Source organism: Podarcis muralis, chromosome 3 (assembly GCF_964188315.1).
Source record: "Podarcis muralis chromosome 3, rPodMur119.hap1.1, whole genome shotgun sequence".
NCBI lineage: Eukaryota > Metazoa > Chordata > Lepidosauria > Squamata > Lacertidae > Podarcis > Podarcis muralis.
Window position 1 is genome coordinate 45,173,487 of NC_135657.1, and position 18,615 is coordinate 45,192,101.

The 18,615-nt window shown below is 38.8% G+C and overlaps 1 protein-coding gene across 17 annotated transcripts in view; it reads right to left on the reverse strand.

The window, feature by feature from the left end:
• Window positions 1–18,615, reverse strand: part of RYR2 (ryanodine receptor 2) — a 235,952-nt gene that overhangs the window by 40,246 nt on the left and 177,091 nt on the right. For 10 of the 17 annotated variants that reach the window (XR_013392185.1, XM_077925761.1, XM_077925758.1 and 7 more), the window contains 11 exons: window positions 17,336–17,428; window positions 16,861–17,031; window positions 15,596–15,655; window positions 13,768–13,902; window positions 13,025–13,061; window positions 11,625–11,736; window positions 10,135–10,231; window positions 8,879–8,982; window positions 7,836–7,887; window positions 7,005–7,055; window positions 3,987–4,010 (listed from right to left, as the gene is read on the reverse strand). Coding sequence is in view for 16 of the 17 variants with exons in the window: in XM_077925761.1 (XP_077781887.1) it covers window positions 3,987–4,010; window positions 7,005–7,055; window positions 7,836–7,887; window positions 8,879–8,982; window positions 10,135–10,231; window positions 11,625–11,736; window positions 13,025–13,061; window positions 13,768–13,902; window positions 15,596–15,655; window positions 16,861–17,031; window positions 17,336–17,428 (936 nt within the window). In the remaining variant the exon portion in view is untranslated. Of the gene's footprint in view, window positions 1–3,986; window positions 4,011–7,004; window positions 7,056–7,835; window positions 7,888–8,878; window positions 8,983–10,134; window positions 10,232–11,624; window positions 11,738–13,024; window positions 13,062–13,767; window positions 13,903–15,595; window positions 15,656–16,860; window positions 17,032–17,335; window positions 17,429–18,615 lie in introns of all 17 variants that reach the window. The other 7 variants (XM_077925763.1, XM_077925759.1, XM_077925767.1 and 4 more) reach the window with 3 other exon arrangements.

Consider the following 18,615-nt stretch of genomic DNA (forward strand, 5'->3'; position numbering starts at 1 on the left):
TCAGAATCCCAGATTGTTTACGTCACAGGTACTATGCTAAAAGTAATGTGTTAGGAATGGAATTTTATCCTTTCACCTACAAGCAGATGAAATGACGGAAACTTTAAGACAGTGGCAACCCTATCACTGAGATCGCTGGATCATCTGGATTTTTTGGATCCACAAAACCCCTCCATTTTGGGTCGCTTACCATGGTAGTGGTAGTGACTTCTCTCTCTCCCTCCCCCCCCCTCTCTCTCTCTCTCTCACACACACACACACACATATACACACACCCCGTTCCACTATTTTTCCTCTACAGAATGCCATCAGAATGTGTCTAGTGTGTCCATGAATCACTGCAGAGGCATTCTGAGGAGGAAACAGGGTAGCAACTAGACTTCTGCTTCTTCAACCAAAGCCAGTGCTAGCAGCCCTTAAACAGTTTTTAAAGGACAGAGAGAAGCCACTACCAACATGGGAATTGCAGTGGCAAATCTGAAGGGACCCAGTTTCAGCTGAGACCCAGAAAAACCAAGATCTCACATCCCAGAGCCCACTAAGTAAAGCAGAGGGCTCTTTCTGCAAACAGTTTTCTTGCAGCAGAAAGCATACCCTCCACCTTACATACCGTCTGCGTAATCTTCTCAGAGCCATCTCATGAGATCTCAGACAGCCCCCAGCTTATGAGATCTTGGACAGCAAAGGTGGTTCAGGAGTTCTGATTTTGTGCAAAGAACGTAACCCTTGCATAAGTTGAGGGTGCACTGTATTACAGATATGGAATACTCTAGATAAGCACAGTAACTTGGAAAATATGCTATGAAGTTTTGCCCAGGGAAACAAGTATTGAAAGCAAATGGTTTGTGCCAACTGTCAAGTAATAAATAGAGTGTATCAAGCAAATAAATGTTGTTATATTTCTTTACAGCCTAATAATTCTGCAGTTGCATTCAGCTGAATTAAAAATGATCTATCTAAACTGACATGCACACAAAAACATATTGCAGCTGTTTCGTGAAGTCTCAAGCAACTGTAAACAGAACAATGTATCAGCACCACAGTGAATCAATCAGGATTGTGCAAAGGCCTGCACCAATGGAAAAACTTGTGGTTTCTTTTCTAATACAATACTCTTCCACTAGAAAAAACGACTTCAAAAAAGGACTATCACAGGCAAGTGAAAAGCTATTGTTGGATCCTAGCCACAGAATATTAACAGAATTTGTTAGATGCACATAAAAGCGATAATGGGAAATTATTGAAGTATTGTAGTATTGTAAGTGAAATGAAGGGACATCAAAGAAGAGCTAGTTGAACCACCCTCAAGTATTAATGTGGTGTTATAGTTTGGGCGGAGGGGGCCCTAAACCCTGGACATTAATAAATGACAGGATTTTGACTATTTGGAGTATTGAAGGTAAGACTGCAGGCCAGTAGAAAAATACAGGGTAAATTTCCTTTCCAAGCCAATGCCTCACCTGGGATAGAGGTGTTAATATGAGGAATTCTTGGGCCTGGGAAGACAAAGGTTGCCAAGGTAATACGGGGTGTGAGAGGGGTGATGGGGAAAGTGTGTCTTCAGCAAGGTGTGCTGGGAAGAAGGGAGAACATAGAGAGATCCACCTTGGGCAGGCTGGCTGAAGGCAAGCTGGGCGAGATGCCTTGGACTCCAGTGCTGGAATCCTGTGGGGAACAAGTCCCTCTTGAGACCATGCTGCAAAATCCCAACTCCATCTAAACTCAGGAGTAACAATGTGAATAAACCATATTTCTTACAGCTACGACAGCCTCCACCACGTCTTCAATTCTCCAAAGAAGCAGAGATCCTAGCTGAGGGTCAAGACCCCTGGAATCCCATGCATGGCTTGGCAGGGACAATATAACAATATAATGTGGCAGTAATTGGTAGGATATGACTATATATAAATTAGTAATCCTATGCAAAATAACCTAGCATAAAGCAAGACAGTGTAAATTAAGCCAACAGAGTTGTACCAGATTCACACACCATTCAGTAGTGAGGCTGCTGGTGCTCTGCCTAAGCCTAGCAGAGGGAAAGCAAGCCCTTAAAATAGTGTTCTATGCTGGGTTGACAGGTCACATGACAGAACTGAAGAATCCACAACTGTTAGCTTCAGTATTGCTATAGCCGTGAATGCTCCCAGAGCATCAATTGATCCAAGTGGAGTGTTTCAATATGTGCGTTATGTGGAACAGGTTGCTGTTACGTGGTATGAGCCTTATAAAAAAAAACCTGAGGAATTCATCACTCTATGGTGATGACAATAGAGGATGTGCTACCCATTTGTTGCAACTGTCTCCTCTTGAAAGAGATTATTAAAAGAAATAAGCTCATCCATATTCACACAGGAGTATGAATGAAAATGCTTCAAGGTTTGAGTTAAAGAGACTTAGCCATTTAGTGGGATTGTTGATCAGTCAGCATTTACTTTAAATGCTTTAAAACCCTCTATCTCACAAAATTTGTATAACAATGAGATGCCAACCAAGAGAAGTGAATAGAGCAATCCTGAATTACAGCTAAGGTTTATCATTTACTATCCAATCCTTTGAAATGGACATAACAACCAATACCTTAGGTTCTTTAGTATAGGATGAAAAGAATTAGTGAGGTTAATTTTCCTAACCTATTGAGGGTAAATATGAAGACTGTATTATATGCGGACAGGATTAGAGGCAAAAAGACTAATCATGACTAATACAAAGGGTGACTTCAAATATTGAAACATCTGTCAGATAAAGGGATTGTCAATGCCGAAGACTGATGAGTTCAATAGAAATGGCAGTATCTCTTTGAACAGTGCTTCTGATAATATGTTGACAGTTCATTAACATCACTGTCATTTGTCAAGTACTAGGAGACTTGTACAACGTGGGTGGCGCTGTGGGTTAAACCACAGAGCCTAGTGCTTGCCAACCAGAAGGTTGGCGGTTCGAATCCGTGCAACGGGGTGAGCTCCTGTTGCTCAGTCCCTGCTCCTGCCAACCTAGCAGTTCGAAGGTACGTCAAAGTGCAAGTAGATAAATAGATACCACTCTGGCAGGAAGGTAAACGGCTTTTCCATGCACTGCTCTGGTTCGCCAGAAGCGACTTAGTCATGCTTAGTCATGACCCGGAAGCTGTACGCTGGCTCCCTCAGCCAATAAAGCGAGATGAGTGCCGCAACCCCAGAGTCGTCCGTGACTGGACCTAATGGTCAGGGGTCCCCTTGACCTTTACCTTTAGGAGACAGCAGTTTGAATGGCTTACATTGAGTTACTATATGACTACAGGATATTTCTCACTTTGGCTTGTTTGCTGGCATGGAACAAGAATGGGTTCTTGTCCAAAAGTCTTCTTTTATTAGAAATATAAAATCTGAAGTCAAACTTTTTAAAAAGTCTGCCACTATTTATAAAGTAAAATTAAACATTTTATAATCAGTGTTTGACAAGACTCTGTATTTCATTGTTTACCCTAGTATATTCGTTCATCGACTATGGCACAGTACACCAGGGTAAATAGTAACATAAGGTCGTTATATAGCAAATTATCAGTACATTCTCTGACACACATGATGCCAAGTAATATTTTAATCCCAATAAACAACCAAATAGACGGCTATCAATTAGAAATGGAAATATTCTCTTATTGATCAGTCTCTGTTCAGCTTTCACAATCATAAATTGCACTGTGGTCAAGAGTACTTAGTCCACAAACTATATTTTGAAGATGACAGAAAATAAATGAAAAGTTGCTTCATTTGCCATGGGGTTTTTTGTATGGCATACCTAATCTAGTTTGTTATTCTAATTCTTACAATAGAAATTGTAGAAAGCATTGAATTTGTTAAAAAAAAAAAAAAGAGCATGTGTCACTCTTGGAACTGAAAAGATTCAGTAATGTATGAAAGCATCCTTAGAGAGCTTGTCCAAGATGTTGGGTCTAACAAAACTAAATACCACAAAATTAGACCCACATAAATACACACACATTATTTTACCTTGCTGCGTTGGGATCCTGTGACCTTAGGGAAAGGCGAGGATAAGAAGTGAAATAGCAATAAGAAAAAAGTGTCCAAAGTACTCCAATGATAACTGATCAACCAAATATATATTTCATAAAAGAACTATCCCTTGCTTCCACATCTCTGCAGGCAACTTAAAACAGAAAAACTAAAACAAGGAAGAAAAGTCTGAATCTACTTTATGCAGTTATTCAGTTAGTCCTTTTCCTCTACACAACAACTTTTCTTTTCAAAATTAGAATGAGATATTAAAATTTTCCTAACAATAGCATTAATGACTTCCAAATGTGCACAGTGACAGATACGGAAGCTGATTAATCTACTTTTTTCCCTTTTCTTGGTCACTGGCAGTTTCTTTAATTCAGCCATAATTCTGCTGGATGCATCTTGCTAGGATACTCTAGAAAGATATTCTGCAAAAAGTACTTTAAAATATGTAAAAAAAATTGACTAAGATTTATCACAGACATATAAAAGACCGAAACAAACTAGTTAACGAAAACAAACAAATGCAGTTCATGGACAACAATGATTAGTAATAGTGAACAAGGATGATGGGAGAAGACAGGGAGAGGGAGACGATAAAAAACAACAGTTCTACATCAAAACAATATTTAATGTGTTTTTCACAGTCTCTGTGAACTATTTCCATTTTACTGATGAAGAAAGAGGAACACAAAAAGCTTTCCTTCTACATTTACCCAAATAATCTAACAGTGCACAAATCAGCACTTTCTGATAGTAGTCAGCATTTATTTATTTTTAAGTATATGTCCACCATAGCCACTGGGCAACATTCCAAGTGCTGCTTGCATGTTGTCTTCTATGAAGGAGAATGACCCATGAACAAACAGATTCCTTACTGAGTACCTAAGAATATTCCTTTGATCATATTTAAAAAAATGGGAAGCCCCTGAATACGAGCATTTAGGAGGTGGAAACTGTGCAATCTGATCTCTTTATTTCAATTAAATAAATAACACTTTTTACTATATTTAATTTCAATTAATGGCCATTATCACATGTGCTGTAAACTATATACATCACTAAATACTTTTACATATCAAAACAAAAATGCTTCATGAATGTTCTTAATGAATGTAGGAAATAATTTTTCTTTAAAAACCCACAAACTAACACTTGTAACGTATCTACCTCCAGGACCTTTATTGGATGTAAATAATATCCTCTGTATCTCTAACATGTGAGATAACAATATCCCTTAGATTTTTAATAACTCGGTTAATTGTAGTTATTGACTTATCACACTGACTCGTCTCCCAAGTTTGCATGAGAAAACTACCCAAGTTCTATTTTTATTTTTTTAAATGCAGTGTTTCAATGATAAAGCATTTCAAGAAGATTGTTGCCCCCTGAAATAATTTATCCCTACCCTTCTGTGTGCAAGATAGGATATTACACCAGTTGAGTCTTGAGAAACACATTGATTTTGATTGTTGGCTGACAATAGCCTGGTTAATCTATGAAATTATACACTGGTAATGAATAGAGACATAGAATCATGTAGAGGCGAAGACAAATTAAACAGGAACAAAAAAATTGCTAAGTGGCAAGGAAATCCTAGAGGATTGTGGTGAGTAAAATCCCACAGGGTTTGGTTGTGTCCTGCCAGTTTGCTCCTACTCAGCATGTAGATAGAATTCTCTGGAAAATATATTGCAGAAATGTAGAATCCAGGGTCATTAGTATGATAGTGAGTGACACCTCTTCAACCTAGGGCTCTGTTTCTCTATTAATTATCTTGCCATAATTGAGTACTGGATATAGGAGAGGTGACTGCTGCTGAAACCAGACCAAAATAATGATGAGCTCAGAGACTTTAGAAGAACAGGCAGTTCTTAGCCTTGAAGTTCTCCTAGATCAGCCACTTTCTTAGAAACATTGCAGTGAAATCATGAGGATGTTACTTCTTATGAGAAGACCAAGGACCAATTCCTGTGAAACTTTGTACTTGGGCATGAACACCAAAGAACAAAATATGTGAGTGGCATATCCCTTTGTACATCACCTCCATTCCTGCTTAAAACACATGTATAGCAGTAGGGTCCCTGTGCATATTTGTTTAAAGAGAGAAGAATGGGACTAATATGAGATGCAGGCACCGTTCACATTTCAATCATCCTTCATGTGTTTTGACATTGGGTACAAAATGTCTTGCAGGGACCACCTCTCCTGGCTACCTTTTCCAGCATCTTTCTATCCACAGGAGTAGAGGAAACATTCACCCTCCACAAAAGATGGAAGGGAAATTCACTTTATTTTGGGGTGGCAGAAGAAAGTTGAAGCAACAGGAGGGTTTTGTAAGGAAAGCCAAATCCTGTCCTTCCAACTGAAAACTTCATAGAACTTGAAGGGGCCTAACTTTAGTAATAAAATCTACAAGCAACTACCTTTGCTGGTACTTGGAGTTTTTGGATTATGCAGATTACAGCAACACACCTCATAATGGGCACTTACAGGAAGGAAGATACTGGAAACAGACTGCAACTGTGCAGCTACATCTTCACTGATCTTCTCTTGCCTTTTGAGCACTATTCTATGTGCTGATCTTGGCCTAGAAAACATTTTACATACTGCATCTAACGGACGTGATGGTACATCTTCTACCTAATATCAAGCTACAATCTCTAGGATCATGTTTTAAGATTGCTTGTATGGATTTGGAGAGCAAGGGCACTGTGTTTTGTCTATTTACAACTTTTGCAAAGAATACTTTCCAAATGGCTACATTTTAAATGTGGAACAACATTCCCATCAAAGCCCTCACTAGTGTATTTTGAAAGCAGTGTAAAATCTGATAATTAGATTTTGCTTTTAGTGGTGTGGTATTCAAACAGATAAAATGGAAGGATAGTTATGCTATGTCTAAAGGTCATTAAATATAGAAAACCATGGACCAAAAAATGCTAGTTAGATGTTATGAAATAATGTACAATATAAAACATAAGATGTAAACAGTAATAACAATCTTACTTCAAAACTCTTGACTTCCTCTTCATTATCATCATCTTCTTCATGGCAGCTCTGAAACCACGTGAAAAGAACACCATACTTACAAACGAACTTTTAAAGTCAAATTCTCTTGTTTTACTGAGAAAAATATCCCACTTAAAAAATGTGCTAAGTACATACTGTGCAAAGCTCAAAGTCACACAAGTGGACTGCCCCTCACCAAATGGTTTGCCCCTTCCTATTTTCTTCCCTGAAGTCTTCTATGTTTCATGTAATATGCTCTGGAGAGTCCCCAACCCCTTGGAGCAGTGGAAAGAAGAAGATAGGGAATCCCCATTGTGCAGTACTCACAGACTGCCACAACTGTGTATTACCCCATGTCTTTTACAGTGCTTGTGTGTGTTTCTAGCGATAAGCAAACTACCTTGGGCTCAGTTTTTAACTGAACTCAGCCAACAGATATATTTTACTCAAAAAAAAAATTATACCAGCTGCATAACAGAGTCTGATCCCTACCCCAAGACCCACCAAATACCATTTCTTTTAGCCCTTTACCTGCCTGTGGCTTTCAGATGCCCTGGGCAAATTACATTTCTCAAAGCTCCTAGCATATTGCAAACACTGGAGCGAGAGACACTTATCCCTCCCAATCTGCTACTGTAACCAGTAAATGGTGGGTGGGATGAGTCAGATTAAAACCTGAGTTAGAAAAGGATATGGGGAATCATATGGGGAATGCTTTTTAAGGTAAGCATTGCGAGTCAACAAGGTTTGTATTTAGAGTCAAGCATTTACAAAGCTTGACACCGCTACTAGAGATGGAAAAATTGGGTGAAAAAATGAAGAAAATACCTTTGCCATTATATCAGCATATGCCATATAAAGATAATCTTCTTCCAGTTTACTGTAGTGTAATAAAATGAAGAATAAGTGGTTACTGTTTATCATGAAAGAGACAATTGTTACATGCCCATGAAGGGTGCTCAACGTGACATCAGGTAGCAGTTACTCCTAGTGGTGCAGGCCGAACAGATCACTGTCCAACTTTGACAAGGCTTCTGATGTTTTGCTGTGTCTATAGCCAGTTCTATGGTGGCAAGCCACCTTGGCCGTGAGTCCTGGAAGACCTGCTTCCTGCCTTGCAAGCCTGTTTTCGTCTGGCCTGGCAAGACAGGGCCCTGACTGACTCTAGCTGCAGAAGCTGAGACTGCTTAACAGACTCTTAACAGATTCACTATTGTTTAGTGAATTTTGGTGGGGTGAGAGGTGTTTGTTGCTGTTATTGAAAAGTGGCAAACAAATTAAAAATTCCCTCACATTATTTTGCCTGTTCTCCTAGAATATGGTTTTCAGCAAATGAAATATAAACAAACAAGGTCCTAAGGACAATCGTAATACCAAAATATTCAGTTAGTAATTGTTTTGTGCTTGTACTTCAGTAACAGAAGAAAAGACATCAACATCTTTCAAAATTCAACTTTGCTCAACTTTAGCTAAAACATTTTAGTTGAAATAGCTATAGCCTTTTCTCTCTTAGTGATGAGTATTTTTTAAAAAAGAGAGATATAGATGAATTCAAAATTAATTGGTATTTATACTTCACAATCCCATTCAAAATCCTAGGAGGGAAATAACTGAAGAACAATTAAAACACTGTGTTATATCCAACCAAGACATACTCAGAGCACACCCGCTGAAATCAATGGATCATGGCTAGTCCAGTGATTTCATTGGGTCTACTCCAATATTGATTTAGTACAATACAATTCTATGAACTGGCCCTAATTTATTTACATTTAGCCCATTACTATTTCCAAGTGAACTAAAAATGCAGATCTGGAGAGAAAGCAATTAATGAAAAACCATAAATTTCCTCCCTCTCCCATCACTCTCACCATTTTTCAGTTAATGCTGTTCGACTGAACAGTAAAATAAGCTGGTGCAAAGGATCAACTCTCTTAATACATTCATCTTCTTCTGGTGGTTCTTCTCCAGGTTTCTATTAAAAAATATGAAAACATCAAGATTTTAAATAATTAATAACTTGTTAATGTGTTTATGTAGAAGTCTTATTCATATGGCATCAAATTTACTTCCATATAATTGGACTTAAATGAGGGATGCTTGAGGAATTTGTTCTTTTCAATATGAGCTGAACTAATCCACATGCCTCAGACTAATGTGTGGATCAGAACTCAGTTGTCCAAAGACTTTCCCCTTTCCCAAATATTATGTCAAAGCTCTTGACTAAAAAAAACACATCAAACTATGCAGTGTCTTTTTTTCTTTAAAAAATGTTTAGGGATACTCTCATTTTCCTACTCATATTGAAATACTGCCCCTCAATGAGGCCAAACTTAGATCCACAAAATTTTTAGGGGTATGCGTTGCGTACCCCTGCATCCCCCCAGAAAAAAGCACTGAAACTATGTTTTAAAATAGCATGTTACACCGTCTGCTAGCTACAAGAACCTGTGAGTCCCTCTGCACAAGAGTCACCAATAGGATTTTTAAATGGCTTTGCTATGGTCTCTTGAGAGTCTAAACTTAATCACATTGGCTAAAGAATTTCTAATGCCAACTGATGTCCATAAAATGTCCATAACCACAGTCTCATGTCTGGTTGAAATAATTTTTATCTGAAAATCACATTGCTGCTTGCTCATCACAGCTCCAAGCATGGAACTGGGGATCTGACTACATTATCTTCCCCCACATTTCCTTCACTGCCTCCAGTTTCCTGCCTCTCTGGATCTTACTTGCTGAAGCAGGTATTTTAGTCCAGCTGTTCAAAGTTCCTTTGCGGGGCTTCCTCTTGCCTGCTTTCCTGACTGTTTCCACTTGATCCAGGAGTTTCAATGTGCCCTAGATTTAGGGACTGGGAAAGGTATATTTTGCTCCCTATCCTAAGAATATGGTTGATCAGGCCAATGACCCAACAAATCTAGCACCCTGTTTCACAGTGGCCAAGCAGATGTCTGCAGGAAACCAGCAAGTAAGACCAGAGCACAAGAACACTCTCCCCTCCTTTTGCTTCCAGCAATTGGTGGCATATTCCCTGACGTTGCCACCTCTTGGAACTGCCATGCTGTGCCCAGCAATTGCCCTCAACATCAACAAATGTTTTAAATACCATGAACTGCAAACATACTGCTAAATCTTCTATCAGTGTGTCTTCAAAGTAGTGGTCTTCTGTTTCCACCCACGACTTGTCATATCCTTGAAGAAAGAGATTGACAGCTCTATGCCTGAAAAAGAAGAGGGAAAGTGGTGTGTGTGTATGTTTATATGGCCATTCCTTATTAGTCTAAAATTTTGAACATACCGAATAAGCAAAATAAATAGCTACAACTGGTGAACAATTTTTTAAAAAGAGGTCTTTGTTGTTCATTCCATAAAGCTTATTATGAATTAACTGGGTATTATATGAGGATTCACTGACTATTAACATTCTATAAGCATGATCTGAAACTACATGTCACCTTTTCTCCCTTCTATAAAGTATTGACTATAAGAAGATTAGATAGAAGATGATAGATGATAGATGATGATAGATAGATAGATAGATAGATAGATAGATAGATAGATGTGTGTGTGTGTTTCATGTTTTGTGGAATGTGATCCAATTTTGAAACTGAATTCTGATGTTATAGTTTCATTATCATTGCATTACATTGTACACTGCTTAGAGAGCATTGTGATTAAACATTATATACATTGTCTAAATCAGTAAATAAAGTAAGAAGCCTGTACTCTACGTGAGGCTGCCCTTGAAACTGACCCAGAAACTCCAGCAGGCGCAGAATGCGAGACTCTTTACATGGTCCTCACCACAGGATCACATTCACCCAGTGCTATACCAGCTGCACTGGCTCCTGGTGGAGTACAGGATCAGGTTTAAGGTGCTGGTTTTTAACCTTTAAAGCCCTATACGGCCTAGGACCCTCATACCTACGGGACTGCCTCCTCTGGTATACCCCACAGAGGACCTTACAGTCTGCAAACAACAACACTCTGAAGATCCCGGGTCCCAGGGAAATTAGACTGGCCTTGACCAGAGCCAGGGCCTGTTCTGCCAGGCCTTTGGCCAGAGTGCAGTCTGACCTATTTTCCTTTGTATAAGAACAAGCATAAAGGGGGCCTCCCAGCCTGTTCACAGGTCCTTATATGATCAGTGAAAACAGTTGGTCCTAGCAAGTATTAACCGCTCTCAATCTTAACCTGATAATTGCCATTTGTCCAGATTTTAATTTGTCTGAATTAATTTTAAGATGTATTTTAATTAACTGGTGCCTGTTTTTATGTATACTGCGTTATTTATATGATGTTAGCCGCTCTGAGCCCGGCTCCGGCCGGGGAGGGCAGGGTTCAACTAAAAATTATTATTATTGTTGTTGTTGTTGTTATGTTTCAAAGTACAAGCAGAGCTTGCAGAGCCTGACTGGGAGCCGCTATGATTGCTCTGATCACCCACAATAATTTTTAAAGGAAGTGTATAGCCAACCTGCTAGGCATTTTTAAAGTTAACCATCTTAGTTCCTTGTTCAATTGTATTCCCTCATTCACCCCTCCCCTCCTAGTTAGCGATATACCTAGGTGGACAGCAATATAATATACACAAATCTGCATGATCACACGCACCGTGGAAGATTATATAGTGGTGCCATTCTGAAGCAAGCTACCACTGCTCTTTTTCTCTGTTTGGATAGAAGTTTGTGCCATACTGCTTTTTTTGATCTCTGAGGATGCTCAACCTGCAGCGCACAAGGAAACAAAAAACAGAAATCAGGCACCTCTTCTAGATTGTTGCTTTGTTTTGTTTTAAATTAAAACCTCATAACAGTTGCAGGCCAAGAATAGTATGCTGAAGTATGGTGTTAACTTCTTATTGGTTCATCTAAAATGCCCTAAGCCTAGAACGCAGTGCCCCCCCCCCCAAATTATCCCCCGTTAGGACATCTTGCTCTACTGGTTTTTAAAATGTTAAGAAATATTATATGCAATACTATGCATATAATTTGCTTAGTATGTACAATAACCAAATGCATATAGATGCAATATATGCAATAACCAAATGTTATATAAATGACAAAATGAAAACTTTTAAAAAAGGTTCTGGTCATCCCCATTCAAACCTTTGCCAGAATATTATGGCCACAATCTAGAAAATTATGCCCCCAGCAAGTCTTTGAAAACATGTTTCTCGAACAACCGCTCCCCTGTTGCCCCACAGGAAACTGCTTTTAAAAATTAGATTTCAGAAGTCATTTGTGATACAGTGTGCAAGTCTGCTGTCCAAAGGAAAACAAAGCAGATGTTCCACAGGAAACATGGAAGATTTTGGATATGCTTAAAGTTATCTGGAATATAGCTTACTACTTCTAGTAGTGGTGGTGGTAGATGAAGGGACTAGCAGGGGGAAAGCTTTTCTTTTTAACTTCCCCACTTCTGATTTGAAAAATAAATAATAGTTCAGAAAACATTTAAACTACCCGTGGCATACTTGTTTATTTTGTAAGAAAGATCAAGACCATTAAAAAGAATTTAATGTTAATTGGAGCTAAATAGAATTAGCTAAAACATAAAATATAAAGGTTACAAATGTTACGTACATTGGTCACCACAGATTTACTTGGAAAACAATATTGGTCTTTATAGTTAATCAAAAGTTAGTACTTCAAATCACATGCTGGTGAGGTCACTTTTAAATTAAAGAACAGGTCTCTGATAAAAGAGACAAATTTACCTAATTACCATGGGGGGGGGGAACACATAAGAATCATACTGTGAATACGGAAACTTAATTAGTCAGGCAAAGAAATCAAAGCACCTTTGGAGGTAATTGTGTATTACAATTGTGTATTAAAAAACAACCCTCAGTGCAGAATAAACAAATTTGGAACAAGCAGGTTATGAGAACGGGCATTTTAAAATGTGATTTAAAATGTAAGTTAAAAGACAAAAATATATTCATGGGTAAATAAAACTATTAATAGGTAAAGCTAACATAATTAGCTATATGAAAAGACACTCCATACTTCCCCTTTTGAAAAATTTTCTGCCCCGACTAGGGAATTTCTGGAAGTAATAATAAGAAGGAAAGTAATAGATGTAGCAAAAAATGAAAGACCAAAACAATGTACTTTATGTCACATATAGATAAAAGAAAGCTTTGGAGAAAAGTGGAAAACATTAAGACTTGATGGCTTTTGATTTAGGGCCAAACAACACACAAAGTCAAACATGTCACCTGGAATTGTGTGAATATTTTTAAAAGTGTACACAGCAGTCATTTTGGGACCCAATCCGGATCACAGTAACATTTCCTCCTGCACTGTTTAGTCTCATGAACAACTCCAAAGCTGCTAACTGGCATGGGAGGGAAGCTCTATTGTGTCAGTGGCATGTTTCAGAATATAACTGCAAAAACCCAGTCTAACTGGGAGCATTAAATCAGGTTGCCTTTACTCTGGTGGTATGTGCTATTAAATTGTTAATCTCCTACTCATGGACAGCATGGAAGTTTTAAATGAAAGCTAAAGAAAATCATTGAGCTATGCCAGCAAATACTGTGGATCTCCGTATTGAAAATACTTATGTATGCACTTCCTAGTTGTTTTTCCATAAAATACACATTCTGAACAAAATAGATTCATGTGTCCATAATATTTTCTCCATACTGTACTATTGTGGTAGGAATCCCAGATTCCCAAACTGTCACAATGCTACAAAAAGTATACACGTTAAGAAAATTAATATATATATATATATATATATATCTAACCTGTTCCAGATGAAAAAGCACACTAGCTATATCCAGGACCCTTTCCACTGTCTTCTCTGGATCTGAAGTAACATCAGTCCTGTTTGGTAGATCTTTGTAAAGAGCAACCTGCCACCTAATGGCGGGATCTTCAAGCTGCAGGAAGAAGGGATTTTATGAAGAATGTAAGCATTAAAAATAAGTACCAACTTGCGAGGACCATTATAAACCATTCTTCTAACCAGAACTAGCCTATGTGGGTTGCCAAGACTCCCTTGTCAAGTCTTATCCATCCATCCATCCCTACCTCCAGATGTTGTTGAATGACAATTCCCATCATTCCTAACCACTGTTCATGTTGGTCAAGACTTTGAATTCAACAACATCTGGAGAACCACAGGTTCCCCACCCTTCTCAAAGGGGATAACACTGCCTCCTCACTGGAGGACAACCAAAAAGCTGTTTTAACTTTCTAGTCCTTTACCTTGAAAGTTCCAGCTGCTACCATGATAGCATGATAGATAATGAGTTTCAGTGGTCCCTTGGTTAAGGGCAGATCATAAATAGCATTATAAAACTTCTTAAATTAGGTCAGTACTATTTCAAAGCAGGACTGTCTACCTTATTGAATAGAGCAGGGCTTAGTTCTGAATAAACATTCATAGGATCACACACAACGATGCAAGAAGTGGCAAGTGAACAGCAAATAACAGATAAGAGCCAGATGCCAGCATAAATGAGGCCACAACTTAATTGTCACAGAAAGAACAGGTTTGGTGTAGGCGTGGATTGAATGATCAAGTAGCCCGTAGGTTACCCTCTTGTACATAAGCTTGCAAACATAAAATACACTATTTCCCCCAACCATGCCTCTAATCTACTCCCCATTGTTGTCATGCAGATACCAATCAGCCAACATCTCCATTATCTCAAAGACAGAACTTTTCAGTAGCTTAACAGTTCCAACTGCTGCAGGATAATTAGCCTTCCAGATATACAATATGATTTATTGTTCTTTTATTGTATATTCCTTTCATATTTATATATTGTTCACTGCTCTGAGGAGCTTTGGAGCAAAAAGTGGTGGGTGGGTGTCTGTGCATGTATTATTCATTAATTTATATACTGCTTAATACCAAGATGGCTTTTAAGACATACCTAAGAATCATATTAAAATATGTCTATTGTATATTACAGTGATTCAGAAATGGTTCTGCACGGCAGTAGCATGGGGTGGAGGCATTAAAAGAAAAAAGCTCTCCATCCATCATGCAGATTGCGGAGTTCCCGTGCAAGGGCCAGTTGCTCCCAAAAATATGCAGTAGTGTCATAGAAACTTTCCAGTTGAGGGTGCAATACACATGATAAGCAACTCTTACATATTACAGCTACTTCAAAGAGCTGCTGCCACACAAAAGTGCTTCCAGCAGATGAGTGAAACATTGCAAAGGTTAATTGCCACTAAGCCAGTAGCATACTACTCCAAACAAACCACAATGTGAAGCCAAAGTCTGTTTGAGTGCAACCATCACAATCCCTGGTTCACAAGTAACACCAAGTCAAGGACAGTGACTTGTTGCTCCTTCTAACATTAGGGAAGGAGCAAAGCAGAAGTAATCTGTGAGTACACTCTATAGGTAGAAAACTAAACTGGACAGCCCTAAACTATGTGCTTTAACCTAAAAGGCCATTAAAACAGCTACACAAGAGTGTTAGTTCCTATGAAACAGGGCAAAGCATGAGATATTTGACTCTTTTTTTTTTAAAAAAAAACTCAACTACATAGATGGTATCCTGAACAGCATACAGAAGATGCAAGGGTGACCAAGATGCAGTACTTTAAAATTACCTTGCCCTGTAAGTGAAGGTTATTACGTATAATATCTCGAACTTCATCTTCTGTGTCTTTCTGCCAAGAAAATATACATATTATCAATAGGTTCGTTTTGTTACAAGCATGCAGTTCTGAAAATACTATGTAACAGATCTGTAAGTTAATCACATTTGCCAGCAGTCAAAACAGAACTGGTTATATTCTGAATGGTGGTGGTAAGACAGTATATGGTATATTAGATTGTAGTTTATTCTGTTACTAATATCTGCCTTAGGTGTGGGTGGCAATTGCCCTGTTAACTGTGGAAACAACTGTAGTTTTGCATGTGTTTCCTTTGAGTATGGTGTGCAGAAGACCTCCAGTGCTTTTGAAAACATTAAAAAAGAATACTTGAGGGGCGGGAATCCAGTTCTCACTCATCCAAGTCATTTATAAAGACGTCGAACAACAAAGGCCCCAGAACAAAACCTTGCAGCATCCCACTTGTCACTTTTTTCCAGGATGATGAGGAACCATTAAAGGGGGCCTTGTTGAAAACTGTGGTATTTGTTTCATATCCCTGCCTCATTAAACTTTGCAGTGCAGCCCTACATATATTAAAAAAGTGGTCCGCGCTCTATGCATCTTGTCTGCAGTATCCAAATCCTGTTTTGTGATGGTAAAACCACATCATTTTTATGCGGTCAATTTATGAAGTGGGTGAGTGAGTGACGGGGCTGTGATGGGGCATGGCTGATTCACCACTGGCTCCTTCCCATAAGTAAGCCCCATTCAGTGCAAAGGAACTTCCTGCACCCCTTTGCTGCAACCTTGCCTCTTGCATGCAGGTGCCCCATGCTACTGGGAAATGTAGCAGCTACCAACACACCTGAAAGCAAGAAGCAAGCAAAGTTGAAAAGCAGGGAGAGAGGATGGACTTGGGGCTTCCTCGGTCATGCACTCCTACTCACTGAGAAGCTACACTGAGTGCAAAGGGACTTTCTTTCAGGTAAATCGGCCCAGAAAGGAGAGGAAGTTGCGCTTGGAAATGGACAGAAGCTTAAAGAAAATGAGGCGGGGGGAGTTGAGGACGACACAATCTGGTTGTGGGCACTGCAGAGAAATCTGAGACAAAGTAAGAAACCACATATGCCAAACACACCTCGCAGGATAAAGCGTTTTCCCTATAGAAATAATTATGAAGAATGGCAGGTATTGAAAAATATATAGGACAAGTAAGAGGGAACACATCACCTCTCTGCCAACCTAGATATAAAAACAGATCTATATAGTTAACCTACCATACTTAATCTGTTTTTTGCCAGTGCAATTAGTTCTTGGTCACCAGGGGCACAAATATTTAGCCCAATAGGCAGAAGTCTTTTTAAAGCTGCCACAATAAGGGAAGTCTGTGTTGAATAACGATCACCTTTCCGCTTCATTTTTTTCCTTTCCTGATCAGAAACAGCTGCCTGCAATATATAAGAAGAGGTTTTATTACTATCAAGCAGTCTATACATTTTGTAAAATAAAGAAACCAATGGAAAAACACTTTCCAAACTAGAGGAGTTTGCTTCCAACCTATACCAATCCAAAATTCTTATTCATCTCTAAACAAAGTTTTCTTAGAAAATATGGTAATGGTATAAAGAATTTATATGAAATGTAAAAGATTATTAATTCCAAAATTGTTTTTGCCGCAACAACTTAAAGCAAAAAGGGGATTGGTCAGTATATGTTGGGAAAATTCCATACAACTTCTGTAGTTTTATATACCTTTGACATCTTGGACTTTGTATCGGTAATAAGGAAAGACATGTTGTTGATTTCATTCTGCACAACAAAATTTTGTTCTTCCCTTTTAAAATTCTGAAATTGTATAAAGAACATTTTTGTTAAGTACACAAATTAGAAATCAGAAGACACCCTCAATCCTTCTTAGTAGTGTGTGGAAGAATCAACCCACAATCCCTGGTTTAGAGTAATGTCTGAATGAAGGACTGTGGTCTGTTTTGCTCCAAACAAACATAAAGCCAAGGTTTGTTCTTAGTTTACCAATCATAGTTTGAGGAAACCAAACCATAGCCTTGTATTGGATATAATTCTGAACTAGAGTTTGTGGTTTGAGTCCTCCATGCACCAGGGAGGAGGAGTGAAACAGCCAGGTGGTTCATCATGAATGCATCTGTTAGCTATGGTTAACCACAATATGAAAACTGGGTCCTTCAAACCTTACTTCAGGACCTGTATAAAGTTTATCTTAGTCATCAAGACCTGTATAAAGTTTATCTTAGTCACTAGATTCAATTTATAATATAGTAAATTTGGCATTTAAATATAGTATAACTAACCTTTACCAGTGAACAACAGTCGTCATTAGAGATTGAACTAAATGTAGGTGCACAATTTGCAGAATCAGCAAATAAATATGACAGTGGTGATACAATACAAGCCTAATACAAATGATATTTTTGTAACATTTTAAAATGTGGTAAATGCTGTGTTTTGTATACTCTGTTCACTCTTCCTAACAATCCTGATAGGGCATGGTTGCTTCCGTCTTAAGTGCCTCCACTGAGAAGTTTGGGCTTTAATTCAGGTCATATGCCTTTTTATTCACTGAATCACATCACTGCATTAATACAAACATCTGCTAGGAAATAAATGCACACTCACATATTCACTAGGTAAAGGTAAAGGTACCCCTGCCTGTACGGGCCAGTCTTGCCAGACTCTAGGGTTGTGCGCTCATCTCACTCTATAGGCCGGGAGCCAGCGCTGTCCGCAGACACTTCCGGGTCACGTGGCCAGCGTGACAAAGCTGCATCTGGCGAGCCAGTGCAGCACACGGAACGCCGTTTACCTTCCCGCTAGAAAGCGCTGGGACCGAGCGACGGGAGCGCACCCCGCCACGGGGATTCGAACCGCCGACCTTTCGATCGGCAAGTCCTAGGTGCTGAGGCTTTAACCCACAGCGCCACCTGCGTCCCTCACATATTCACTAAGGAATTGTATAAAACTGCCACCAGCTAAACAAGGTATGGACTTTTCAGAAA